The following is a 13878-nucleotide window of genomic DNA, read 5'->3' as shown; positions in this document are numbered from 1 at the left end:
GCAATTTACTTACATTATTTATTATTTATGTATTTATGCTGTCAGAACTCTACAATACAGAATGCTTGACATTCTGCAGTATTAATTCAGCTTCAAACAGTATACTTTACATGGTGGCTTACAAGAGGTACAGGTTTCCATCTAGCAAAACAAGCCTGGTGTGGTAGTTAGCAGGTTCGTGTGCCTTCTTGGTGTTCTGTGCCTGGTGCTGTCTGAAATCCTGAACTGGTACTGCAATACAGTGCTAACTGGTCACAGCATGTGTCAACTAATGGAGCTGCTGTGTACTGCACACTTGTGCATTGCAGCTCAGTTCTGATTGTGTAATGTGGCTGCTGTAGTTTTGGTTATTAATATGACATATTTTAAATTTTAAATTTTATTTTTATGACAGCATTTCCTTCTCTAGGCGTCTTTCAGACTGACCTCAGAAAACTCATTTGCAAAAACTGTTGCATCTTCTGTTGCACATATGCAATAATCCAAGATACTTTACACCTTTTATGTCAGGAGATTTTTAAATACATCATTATAGTCCAATGGTGACACACGTAGGCACACAAGACACCATGATACATCCTGGTTGGACTTATGTCTTCTAAAGGGTGAACATTGTGCCCATGACAAAAGGATAACAGATCTTCTGCAGCTGTGAACACAAGATTTGGGATGTGGCTGACAGGGGGATGTCAGTCTGCGTATCTAGCTCTCAGTACTTAGAAGTTCTGGGAGATGGAGGTAACACTGTACAACTGTTCCCTGCTGCACAGGCTTATGCAGGACAGGCTGTAAACACTTCGAGACAGAAGCTGTCTTTCTGGGCTCTGAATTTGCCCCATTTGGAACAAGGACATCCTCTTCCATGAATGAGATGCCAAGGCATGATTGCAGCATCTGTAGCAGCAACAAGTGCTTCTGATCCTTCCCAGGACTCAGGGAATCTCTGTACCATGGAAGTGTTTCTCTGGCTTCTAAGTTGGCAAAATGCCACCAGATGCTGTCAAAATGGCATCTCACTACTTTTTCAGGTGTGAGGGTATTTATATGGACAAAGATGTCAACAGAGTCAGATGGTGTTCAAGTCTAGAATGAGTGGAGAGTAATAAAACACATTGTGCACAGTTGCAAGCAACTCTACAGATCAAATAAACGTTCTCAGAAGGATTTAGATGCACAGATCCCAAAATTATAGTGGAAGTACTGTCGGTCAGTCAGACAATATGATGGTAGTTGAGGAGCCCACAGCCTGCAGCATTCCCACCTTGTGGTTATTTTCCATGCAGCTAACGAAAGGTTCATGGATATACCAGGTCACTGGGCTGAATGTGTTATCCTGCTGAGAGTAAGAGCTGCCTATGGAGCAAGCATACCCTTTGTATTAAACCATGAACTGGTTATTAATCACCAGCTGGTTAATTAATCACCAGAGAGTTTGGAACCAAACCGCAGAAGAGAAGTTCCTTGCAAATGGCATTTCCAATTAATTTTTCTTTTAGCTTGGCACTGTCCTGCACCTTAATCTGAGCAATTTGAGTAGGGGTGACATATGGATGTTCAATTCATCTGGGAGCAGTGTTTAGAATGTTGCTGGGCAGGGCCCTCAGCAATCTGGTGTCCCTTTGGAGTTGGTCCTGCTGGGGATCAGGTAGGTAGCAGCCTGAAGTCCCTTCCAGCCAAACCATCCTGTGGTTCTGGGATGCTGCCATTCTGCCTGCTAGCATTACAGCCATACACTTCAAATATTTTCATTTTAGCACTGTTTCTTACTCCTCCAGATACCATCAGCTTTTACAAACAGCAGCAGCAGCAGAGGGAGAGATGGCAACAAAATCATACAACTCTCAGGAAGGTTTCTCGGCGCTCTGTGAGCAAGGACCGGTGGGTGGAGACGCTTGTGGTCGCAGACAGTAAGATGGTTGAATATCATGGAAGGGATCATGTGGAGTCATATATCCTCACTATAATGAATATGGTATGTACAGTGTTTCCTTCTTTTAGGTAGATGTATGAAGAAAATTTTTACTTGATTATGTTACTGATCACCTTGAAACAAGTATGTAACATTGTTCACTGAAAGAAATGTAGTATTCACATATTAATTGAAACTCTGTATTTTAAAGTATTTTTTACCTTATATTTTGCATAGGCACAATTTTTCTCTGGATTGAAAATGAGAGAAATTTCCTAGCTATAAATGATAGAACTAATTTTCTTTCCACTGAAGTTCCTTGACTACCCTGGACTTGGTAATCTCAGCAGCAGAGAGAAATTCTGTAGTTTTAAGTATATTAATTCTTTCCCATGCCTGTAGGTGAGAAAGGCACAAAAGTGAAAGTGGTAGTAATTTAGCAAGAGCTAAATTAGCAGTGGTTTACTATTTTGGTCACAAAACTAAGCAGCACGTAAGCTTTTATGTAGAAAGTTGACTCTGTCTCAGTTAAAAGCAGCACAGCTGTTCTTCCCAACAACTATCCTGCCTATAATAGAAAGTCCAGGTTGAAAAAAAAAAAAAAAAAAGGTTTAACTTTAAATGTTTTCCTGTGTGTTAAGTTTCAAAATTTAAGTTTACCTGGGAAAAGCAGTAGCATTTGAGACTGCCTATAGATATGTCTTCTGCTATTATTTTTATCATAACAGTATTAACCTTGGAGAAATCTATTGAGGATATTGTCTATGTCTTTATGGTACATGTATAATACATGTGAAATTAATCACAGTGTAATTCTAGCCATGCTAACCAATCTGTCCCTTATGTTTAAACAGTATGTTCCTCAGTGTCCCCCAAGCAGTCTGACTGGATACTGAGGAAATGAGCCTGATTAAACATACACAAAACTGGTTTGAGCACATGAGATTTTGTCCACAAAGGAAAAATATTTGGAATAAAACTCTATCATAATCTGATTGAGGAGCAAACAAGTCAACATTTTCTCTGTAGTATGTACCTGAGATGGTAGGATTACTCACAGTGATTTGATTTAATTTGGCAATCTTAATACCTTAAAAAAGACTCATATCAAAATCAGACCTTTGTAAACACAATGTCCATTTCATTTTCGTAATTTCTCCTTTAACAGTCTTCTCCAAAACAGCTTTGATTCAAATACAATTAATTTCATCCATTCATATTTTTTACAGTATATGACATAGGTCACATATATTTAGGTTATGAATGGTTACTATTCTGATTCCTTTCCTCCTGGCTCATTCAACTTAAAATTATATTTATGAAATTTTATTGGTGTCAAGTTTTTGCTGAGTTTAGTTCTTGATCTTTTTTATGTGGATTTTTAAAAATTGTCTCAATATCTTTGCTTTAGTTCTATCATTATCTTCTGTGCTGTGAAAACACAGGAGTACCCATCATGTAACTGATTTCTCTTTGCCCAGTACTGACTAATTTTTGCTCCTTTTTGTGGCAGAAACTATTTCTTTTAAATTCAAAACAAGATGATTTGAGTTGAGCTGGGGTTTTTTGCACGCTGAGTGTACCTCTCCAACAGTGTGACATGACTCTAGATGTGCTAGTATTTCTAGATATTCTGCTAGTATTTTTTAAGAACCCTGAAGTTCATGAAAGGGAAGTGGACATAAAATAGTCTTGTGTGCTTTTGCTCTTCAGCTTATTAAGTTCTGCCAAATCCTGTGTCATGGCTCATTTGGCAGAGTAGCAGTAGTTCCAACATTTGTTGCACTTCAGTAAATTTTCAGTTAAGTCCACTGAAGATTTAAAAATCAAAACAACACCACAACGTCAAGATGAACAGTGTGGTTGAAATATCTTTTGTATTTTCTCTGTGAAGTCCTGTTATGCTATAGAAGAATCCGTTAATCTCGTACCTCCTGGCTTCTGCACAGGTCACGGGGCTGTTCCATGATCCAAGCATTGGCAATGCAATTCACATTGTGCTGGTCCGGCTCATCCTCTTTGAGGAGGAGGAGGTAAGGGTTTTATTTTTCTCAAAGTATCCATTACAAGCCGGGGAGTCCAATGCATTGAACCATAATTAGTGAAGAGGAGGGTTTATTTTTTTTAAGTAATGTGTTCTTTTTAGTCTTCTGTTACTCTTTGGTATATCTGTTTCTAGAAAAAATCTTGTCCTGTATGATGAAGTATTTAGCTGACAAATTCAGGTATTTCTGCCTAAAATCGCTGAGGAAAATATAATTAAAACACACAGTTAAGGAATGGGGAAATGGAGTCTTCCCAGTGTTAAAAGAATGTGGGATGCCAAGGAAGACCAGATGAGAAACAGAAATTAATGTGTGCCGTCACTTAGAATCTAATTATCTAGCATTACCTGAAATGCATTATGTAGTGTAATGCTAGAATATTTGCAGGTCTCTGAAGAAGTAAATCTGCTGTTATGCAGCTCACACATTTTTCTTTTAAGATCTCTTTTAAAACAAAAAAATGACAACTAAGTAGATGCTAATTACTGTAAACTAGCTGTATATTGCTAGTTTCCAATAGATCTCATTCATTAATATTTTGCTGCATACTTAAATACATGCTGATTGTCATAATTTTATAGTAATTTTAAAACACTGAGCATGACATAGCTTACTCTGGCTTCATAAACATATTAAGGGGATTTTGTCACAGTCATATGATGTATGACCACAAGCCTGGTGGTCTCCAGTGTTGTAGAAGGCAGTGAACCAGGCCAAAGGACAAGGCTATGCCTTGTGAAACAACTGTTAGGGTAGAGGCTATTCTTACAGTCCTCAGTGTTAGAGTATGTGGACCAAAAACTGTAGATCTCATCTAAAACTGTAGATCTCTGATCTCCAACTAAGTTTACCTGCTAAATTTCTGTGGCTATTTTGATAATGCACTATAGATTCCTGTTCAGTGGAGCACCACAATGTTGGAAGGAGTAGGGTTAGGTATCTTTCAAAATTTGATTTTACATTACCCAGAATTTAAGATCTGGTAACAGTGTTATGTAACTGCCTTGTAAAAAGTTTACTTTACTTAAATAGGGTAAACTGAGGGAATATGAAGTGAATGCCCCAAACCAGAAATAAGAAAAGGTGGTTTTGAATTAGTGTTGAAGACTTTCTATTTCAGAAGAAATTTCAATAACTTGAATGTGTACTATATAATAATAGTATGAGGAACACTGCATTGTTTCTCTTTGGAATTGAAACATATTGTGGGAGAAATATACCCTTAGAAGTATAACTGTTCCTTGAGCATGGCATTGTTCACACAACATAAGGTGCCAAACTTATGCATGAATTCCCATATATAGAGAAAAATTTGATTTCAAGAAAATATAAACTGTTTGTCTGAAAATTTCCATTCAATTTTGTATCTTAAGAAGCTGACTTAAAAAGAAATATGTAAATTTCTGCATTTAATATTTCCTCTAGATGCACCAATTACAAAATACTCAAATTTTTCATTTAACATTCAGTGTTAGGTAAATAGATGTCATTGCTCCCAATGGTGGCTCTATCTTTAGGGAAAAGTGTGATCGGTTGTATTTCAGTTTACCTAGCTTCACATCTAGTATCACTGGCAAGTTACTGCAATGCAGTGTGGTCTTTGCAAGACTCTTTTCCTTCATTTCCCATTAGCAAGGCTTGAAGATAGTTCACCATGCTGATAAGACACTAGCCAGCTTCTGCAAATGGCAGAAGAGTGTCAATCCCAAAAGTGATGTCAACCCTACACACCATGACGTGGCTGTCCTTCTGACCAGGTATGAGAGCAGTTCGGTGTCTGTGGCTGAATGTTGTTTAGTTGTGGTTTTTGGTGACAATATTTTTTTGTTGCCTCATGGCATCATTTATTTGTCCTGCCTAGAACATAGTAAAGTGATCTGATGAAGACATGCTGTTTCTGAAACAGTGTTAATGCAAAAATAGCCTAGTGTGAGCTTGTCTGACGCAGGCAAGAGAATATGAACTATATTATAGAAAGGTGGTTAAGGTTAGACCTGCTGTACCTACTAAGGAGATTTGTTTTCAAAGTATATATGACACCTTATGTATGCTTGTGGGTGTTTTATTAGAGATGGATCTTACTCAGAAAACTGAGATCTGTGTGTCTTGAGAGATTAGCAGTTTGCAGCATTCAGGTCAGTGTCACCATTTGATGCTGTCTCATTTTGAGCACTGTCACTTCTCTATTCTTTGAGGGAAGATGGCAAAACAACACAGCATGTAGATGAAACAATACCATAACAACAAATCCAAGAGTAATATACAGGTGCAGCGCAGAATGGAAGTTTTTTGTGAACACAGTGCCATTTATTTTTAAGCTTTGAAGTGTATTATTTTTAAATATTATCTCTCTTTTTAAGGACACATAGAATATAGGACACGCAGAATATAGGGAGGCACAGCAACCTTACAGATGATGTGTGAGGTTATACCGGGAGGTTGTGGCAGGGCATGAAACACAGCTTATACTGGTCTGTAAAAGTTCATGCAACCTGCATGCAACTGAGAGAAAAGATTGGGTCTAATGTCTGCAAATTCCTAAGTTAGAGGAATTGTAAATGTATGTAAAACAAATGTAAAAAAAATGTAAAAAAAATGTAAATGTAAAACAAATTCCTAAGTTAGAGTCTGTCAGGCAAAAAAAAAAAAAAAAAGCCCAACAAAAACAACAACACAAAAAAACCCCTCAAGTGATGCAGTAAAGACCAGGGTCAACAAATCTTAAAATGAGAAAAAGAAGTCTCATAATGATATGTGATCTATCTCCCAAAGAAACAGGTTTCAAACAGCTTAAATGAAGCTGAGTTATGGTGAGTTTAATAAATTGAAACCTGGTCAGAGGTGGAGGTTTTAAAACTTTCTTGTGTGAGTTCACAATAAAGATACATATTTAGGCACTACAGCAATATAAATGTTGGCTACAAATTATAGCAGTATGATATGGTAGTAGCAGAACAAGTGCATGTTGTTATTGCAGGTATGTTTGTAAAAATGTTAACAATATAGCACTTAAAATGCAGAATAGTCCTGATATATTATAATCCAGGGGCTTATCACCCAAAGTAAGTGACACTCTAGGGCTGGTTTTAAGCTATTTTTAAGTACATCTGCTTTGTGGTTCTAGAAAGGACATTTGTGCTGGCATGAATCGTCCATGTGAAACCTTAGGTTTGTCCCATCTGTCAGGCATGTGTCAGCCTCACAGAAGCTGTAACATCAATGAAGATTCTGGCCTTCCATTGGCTTTCACTATCGCTCATGAACTTGGACACAGGTAATACTGAAAGTGAAGGGGGGACCTATCTGAGTTTAGTTTATTATTTTTAGGCTCCTAATCAAATTGCTAGACAGGCAAGAAGTGAATTAATGTCTCTGTTATTAAAATCAAAGTTGTGGGGTTTTTTTCTAAACAAAAGGATAAGAAAAAGATTTTTTAATCCTTCACCTTTCTATTTACAACTATTCAGTCTGCCCTTTTTAACAGAGTGTGCTAGGGTAGTATATTAGGATGACATAATTAATCTACAAAGAAGCATTGTTTAATCATGTTAATTCTCCAGAACATACACTGACTTACTATGCAGTTACTTAAAATGATCCGCAAAACAATCCAAATAATTTAAATAAAGCATACCTGCTTCAAGGTGTTTCAATATTGCAGATCAACTAGATGCCATTTTAAATTCAAGCAGTCAAACTTTACTGAAATTCCAAATCTTTGTTTAATTATCATCCTCTCTTATGAACAAAAAAAAAAGTAACTTTTGGGAATTTCTTATCAACTGGTATCTTGCTGTTGTGGATACACTTAAGTCAAGTGAACTAAAGTTCATGGGTATATAGTTTTGCACTTAGATGAACTTTATTTTTGAGTGGGTACTTCTGCTGTAAGCTAGTTTTCTCAGTATTTCTTATTTCTAAGGGTGCTTTGACCAGTAAGTTGGTTAATTAAACTCAGTTGAAAAAAATTGTAGTTTTTTAACGTCTTTTGCCAGTGAGCTGTTTTCCCCAGGATAGAGGCCTGTCTCTTGGATACTCCTGTTTGGCTGTAATGCCTGCACATTTCAACTGGACCTTGTTTAGTTAGGTGACATTTTCACTGATATATTTAAGTTTACTTTACTTTCATTATGCACCCAATCACCAGTCAGGATAAAGTTACAAACATTGTATTTGGCTTTCTTTATTGAACCTCTCCATTGCCAAAAGGGACACAGTGTAAGCAAGTAACTCTGAAGTCCTCACAGTGGCATCAGCTACTTTGGCTTTAGTTATTTGGTTCCTTCCACCTCCTGCTGACAGGAAGCTTTTTTCATTATTGCTGGTTATCAGAAGACAATTCTGCCCCATGGAGCTGTGTGTGACCTCTTGGTCTAGCATAGTTGGCTGGTAAGTCACTGTCCTTTGGATGCTATGAGAGAGGGTACTGCTGTACTCCTCCACTTTGCAGGATTGTTTCAGGGCCTTGCCTATAATTGTCTCCATGAAGAAAACTGAGTACTGTGAGGTTTGTTGTTTGTCTGAAACCATCCATTTTTCAAGACAGGGTAGAGTATGTATGTTCACATATGGACAATAGAAATTTGGAAGAACAGGTTAACAAAAAATTAGTAGAAAACTAGGCACCCATTCCTTCGATGGATGCCAAAAGTCAACTCATCCTCATACTGTCCCTCTAGTCTTTCTTCTTGTGTCAAGAGACCCTCTTACTGTAAAAGACCCTGTCAATAAGGGTTAAACTTGCTTTTACACCTCAGACCCATGACTGGAGTTGATTCAGACTGAAATAATGTCCTGCTTTTGGAACATTTAAGTCATGGTACAATTATCTTTTCCAGAAAAAATCTTAAGTGTTTTGAATTCGCTTTGTCTGACCCATAACTGAATCATGACCTGAGTCAGTTTTCACTGCTCATACGAGTGCACCTACTCTTAAGTGTAGGTGTCAATATCTTCATGTAACAATATCTTTGTGTGTTACATTTTCAGATAATCTCCTTCAGGACGGGATGGTGTGGAGGCACATATATTTAATCAGATGAATCCCACTCAAAGTTTTTAATGACTTTTACAAGCTATTGAATAAAGAAATCCTATAATGAGCTAGAGAAGGCGGAGGGAACCATGTTGGGGAGATCTGATGCAGATGTCCAATTGTTAGTCTGAGTGCTAAATAGGAAGAAGGGTGGAGGTTGAAGGCTTTTCACTCAACAGTCAGTAATTTGGAAAAGAGTATCTTGGTGTCAAAAGAGGTTTAAAAAGAAACGTGATAGACACATCCTTGTGAGACAGAGTATAGCAAATCCTGATCTTAGAGTAGTACAAGTCTAAAATAACTGGGATTCAAGAGCTAAGAAGCTCTTTGCTTTAGTAGCTTTAACATAACTGAGCTTTTGAACTCCCAGCCCAACTATACAGTTTTGGTTTTACTCCCCTAATAGTACTCCTGAATATAGTCCTGGTCAGTCCGTTCTTTATATTGTACCAATATTGCTGTACTCAACATAAATATTTGAAAACCTGTTGGGGTGTAGAGGTTTTTGTAGGCTTTAGATCATACCATCTCTATATGGGTTTTTTTAGCAACAGATATCTAGTTGAAGAAGCAATGCTAGTGTATTTTCAAGCACAGTGTGTAATTCATTAATAGATGTTGTAGTACAAGCTGTCAGCTTCAATTATTAGATGTTGTTTTTTATGAGCAGTTTTGGTATCCAGCACGACGGGAAAGAGAATGACTGTGAGCCTGTTGGAAAACGCCCATATATTATGTCCCGGCAGCTGCAGTATGATCCTACTCCACTCACCTGGTCAAAGTGCAGCAAGGAATACATCACACGTTTCCTAGAGTGAGTGATCAGGTTGAAGCATTTCCCTGAAATTAATACAACCATCTACAAGATGTTTATGTGGAGTTCAAAGTAAATCCTATATTATCACAATACGAAACATAGGGTTTTTTATTCTACTTGAGTTCATTCCCATGGAGGGCATACTCCAAGTGTATTTCTCACTTAGTATTTGGGAAAAGCTCTATTATATTTCTGTTTTCTGTGAGTCATCTCAAGTCTTATGGGATTGGCTCACATTTGGTGCAACCTGGAGCTTTTTGCAAGTATCAGGAACAAAGAAGCCTTTCCATCAAGGACTGTGATGAAGCTTTATAAACCTTGCCTTTGGCCACAATTATATGTGTTTGACTTGCTCGAATTCCTTTTTAAAGAGCAGCAATATGGAATAACTTTAAGCCAATGCTGTGGTGTGCTCTGAGACTACTCTGCAAGCCATAATCACCCCATACATAGTATTTCCACTTTGACAGTCTATATATTTTGTCTTTGTAACCCTCCCTAACTAGATGGAATGCTGTTTGTTAGCAGAACTTCAGCATATCTTAGGTGGAATCTGAAAGTAATATTTCCAAAGGCAGTATAAAAAAATTACCATTAAGAGTTAGATAGTGAAAGTTTTATGTGAGTGTCAAAAAAAGATGCTTGGAGGGTTTTTTTTTAATACACAGTTTTTGTCTTTTAGCCGTGGGTGGGGATTCTGTCTGGATGATATCCCAAAAAAAGAAGTTTTAAAATCCCCAATCATGGCTCCTGGAGTGATTTATGATGTGCATCACCAGTGCCAGCTTCAGTATGGTTCCAATGCTACTTTCTGTGAAGATGTGGATGTAAGTGCTGTATGCTTTTCTTTATTCTTCTGGTAAGAACTTAAGTTTCATGAATAAAGTGGGGGTGCAGCTGGTGAACTTCAATTGTTAACTACAAATGCAGCATGTTCAGAGTCACATAAGCTAGATGTACAGTGCAGGCATTGCCTAACTGTTTTAATTTGACTTTGCACAATCTGGCACTGTTTGCCTTGATTTTGCAAGATCTTTCCTGGGTTTGGCCTCTTATCTGTTGTGGAATGTACATCCTCCAGCACTGGAGTAATTTTTGCTTTCAACTTATAACTCTGACCTTAGGCAAATTGTCAGTGCAGTGTTCTACAAATCAAGATGCTTATAGCTTTCCACTGACCGAATCATTCTGGAAACAAATCTTCAGTTCCAGAAAGAGTATCCTGTGAAATACATAAGTACTGTTCTTCTAGTAAGAAAAAGAAGAGAAAAATACAGATTAGAGGGACAAATTTTCCAAGTGGTAGGCAGATGCACGGCTTCCTACAAGACAAGCTGTAGGACCTCAGAATTCTCATCTTGCTGCTCCCTTTTTATGTCCAAAACTTCCTCTGACTGCAGTTCATCTGGGGCTTTTTGGAACCATCTTTCTATATGGTGCAGACCATGTCTTTGTAGATTGAGTAGAAAGTATGTAACATACTGCTGATGATAAAAAACACTTGTCTTTCAGTGAGTCCATGGTAAAGCCAAGAATTCCTCGCTGTTACCTCCAATAGAACACAGTAAACAATGCTTTGTCTGGTACTGTTGTTATTCCAGTATTCTCAAAGATGGAAAAAAACTTTGGTACATGTAGATCATATGGCAAAGTTCTTGCAAAGCTGAAGACTTCCATGCATGAACTCTTGACTTCGACAACTGTGAGGGCAGCTCATAAAGATGGAACTTTCAGTGGAAAGTGTTTGGTTTCTGTGCCTTTTTCTGGTAACTGAAGCACAGTACAAGAGTGCACTTTATTCACTAAAAAGCACAAAACATATCCCAAACAGAGGAGTTAAACACAAAGGGTATTTTTCATAATGAAGAAAAATTAATCATCCGGAATGAATAGTAGCTCTGATTTAAGAACCTGACAATGGTGGCTTCAGGAGGAGTTGCTAATTAGCACTACTGTTGAACTATAAATAGGAAACAGCAGAACAACCTTTGACTTGTACATATTCCCCAAAAGCAGCTAAATGAGCTGATATGCAACGCACCTGATGTTGCATTTTATGTGGAGATTTGAATGCTTTAAGATGTTCTGTACTATCCAGTGTTTTAGATGAAAACCAAGATGAAGACACAATCCAGAAAGTAAATAAATAAAAGGCAAGTTTCTCAAAACAGACTATGCCCAAGCTCATCTGTTTTGAAAATAAGCAGGTCAGAAACCAGCAGCTGAGTTTTGCATTCCACACTCAGACAAATTTTGCTGCCAGCTCATTGGGGCTGGATTTTGATAAGTACTGAATTTCTGTGTTGGCTCTCAAACCTGGCATGATGTTTGCTCCAAGAATCTCCATGGGAGCAGCTAGTGGGATCACTTTTGTTGACTTTTTCTTCTGATGACACTTCAGCTGTCCCTGCTTCACAGGTAGATGCTGCCAGCTCTGTTCCTTCTCCCAGTGCTGACCTCTGCAGTTCAAACACTCACAGCCAAAACCTGGCCCAGAGCACCTGGGCTTTTGATCCTGCTGTTCCAGTTGGGAGTGCAGTCTCTCTCACACCTGTTTTCTACAGCTTGGAAGTAGTTTTCTGCACAAAGCTGTGCTCGTTCAGGATTTCCCAAGCAGGCAGGCCTTCTGTGTGCCAAACAAAAGAAAATCTGTTGTGCATGTGAACTGAGAGGAGGGCAATAGCCTTCGATGTCTGTCCTCACTCTAGAAAGCAGTTCTGATTAAGTGAAGAAGTCTGGTTATAAGGTAGCTGTAATGTTCTTTGCTCTGCTAGTTCTGTTGACTCTCAGGAGTTTCTGTCCCTTCTATGGTGTTGACCACTGCATGTAGAGCAGCAGCTGAAATGCTGTGCTATGCTGGCAGTGTACTGTATTAAATTGGCACGAGTTTCTGAGTAACTTAATATGCAGGCATTCACTAGCCAGAGCCCTTACTCTGCCCAGCCCTCAAGGCTTTCTTCTCTGCCAGCTAGCCAGGACTGCTTTTAGATCACTCTTTTGCTGTCCTCTTGGCTGATGTTTTAAGACACCTATGCTTTAATCTCTTTCCTCATCCAGTTTTGGGACATCCATGAGTATTAACCTGGCTAATGTACTTGGAGACATATAACATTGTTTTTACTCACTGGGCTAGTTTCCCTAATATTTGATTTCACTGTGTTTTCAGGCAGACAGTAATGCAAAATTGATCATTGTATTCATTAGTACCCGTCAAGTGAAAATAGTATAAACTCTGCTCATCTTCCTGGTAGTACCCACACTTTGTAAGTTATTTTTGCTGTGTGTAGCTGTGAGCTGAGCAGCCAAAAAGGAGAATAATTAAACTTACATAGTTCAGCTAATTCACTTGATAGAAAATATTCACCATTTTGCATTTGTTGAGTAGTCTCTCCTAGTACACTAATAAGGAGTAGCTGAATTTAGGAGCCTTGGGTGGGTCCTAACTTATGGAAAACCCTGAACATCTGTTTCTGGAAGTGCAGCCCTTAAAAGGCTTTGCAAATGGCTATACAAAACTCTGAGAGACTTCTAAAAATCTTTTCCATAGGAGTCCAGCTCTGCTTCAGACTGCTGCAGTTTTCTTTCTTTTCCAGAACCTTTGCCAGACGCTGTGGTGCTCAGTGAAAGGCTCCTGCCGCTCCAAACTGGATGCAGCTGCAGATGGAACTCAGTGTGGAGAAAACAAGGTGACTGTGAGCCCCTTTGCCTGTGAGCTGCACTGCCTGCAGGAGAGCAACTGAGGAGCCCTGAGCAGCTCTGCCACTGTTCAGTGTGAAGGAGGGGCATGCTGTGACAGCCCTATTTACTTTTCCACTTAAGTTTTCAACCTTCAGGAACTGAAATAATAAATAATTCACCATAGCATTTTCCTGTGACAAGCGTCCTTAACCTGTTTATCCTTTCTGTTCTCTCCTCAGTGGTGCTTCTCTGGTGAGTGCATTACAGTAGGCAAGACTCCCGAAGCAATCCATGGTGGATGGGGCATTTGGTCATCCTGGTCCCATTGCACAAGGACATGTGGGGCAGGAGTGCAGAGTGCAGAGAGACCGTGTGATAATCCAGAGTAAGCTGA

The 13878-nt window shown here is 38.6% G+C and overlaps 1 protein-coding gene across 3 annotated transcripts in view; it reads left to right on the top strand.

Annotated features, from left to right (window-relative positions):
• ADAMTS12 (ADAM metallopeptidase with thrombospondin type 1 motif 12) overlaps positions 1-13878 on the top strand; it is a 163984-nt gene that overhangs the window by 92965 nt on the left and 57141 nt on the right. For 2 of the 3 annotated variants that reach the window (XM_071731744.1, XM_071731746.1), the window contains exons 4-11: positions 1776-1972; positions 3859-3942; positions 5587-5711; positions 7079-7228; positions 9660-9803; positions 10489-10633; positions 13400-13492; positions 13724-13869. In XM_071731744.1, the coding sequence (XP_071587845.1) occupies positions 1776-1972; positions 3859-3942; positions 5587-5711; positions 7079-7228; positions 9660-9803; positions 10489-10633; positions 13400-13492; positions 13724-13869 (1084 nt within the window). The remainder of the gene's footprint in view (positions 1-1775; positions 1973-3858; positions 3943-5586; positions 5712-7078; positions 7229-9659; positions 9804-10488; positions 10634-13399; positions 13493-13723; positions 13870-13878) is intronic. The other variant, XM_071731745.1, reaches the window with a different exon arrangement.

This window comes from Heliangelus exortis, chromosome Z (assembly GCF_036169615.1).
Source record: "Heliangelus exortis chromosome Z, bHelExo1.hap1, whole genome shotgun sequence".
In the NCBI taxonomy this organism is placed as follows: domain Eukaryota; kingdom Metazoa; phylum Chordata; class Aves; order Apodiformes; family Trochilidae; genus Heliangelus; species Heliangelus exortis.
The sequence above is the reverse complement of the archived record's forward strand: the minus strand, read 5'-3'. Positions and strand labels throughout refer to the sequence as shown.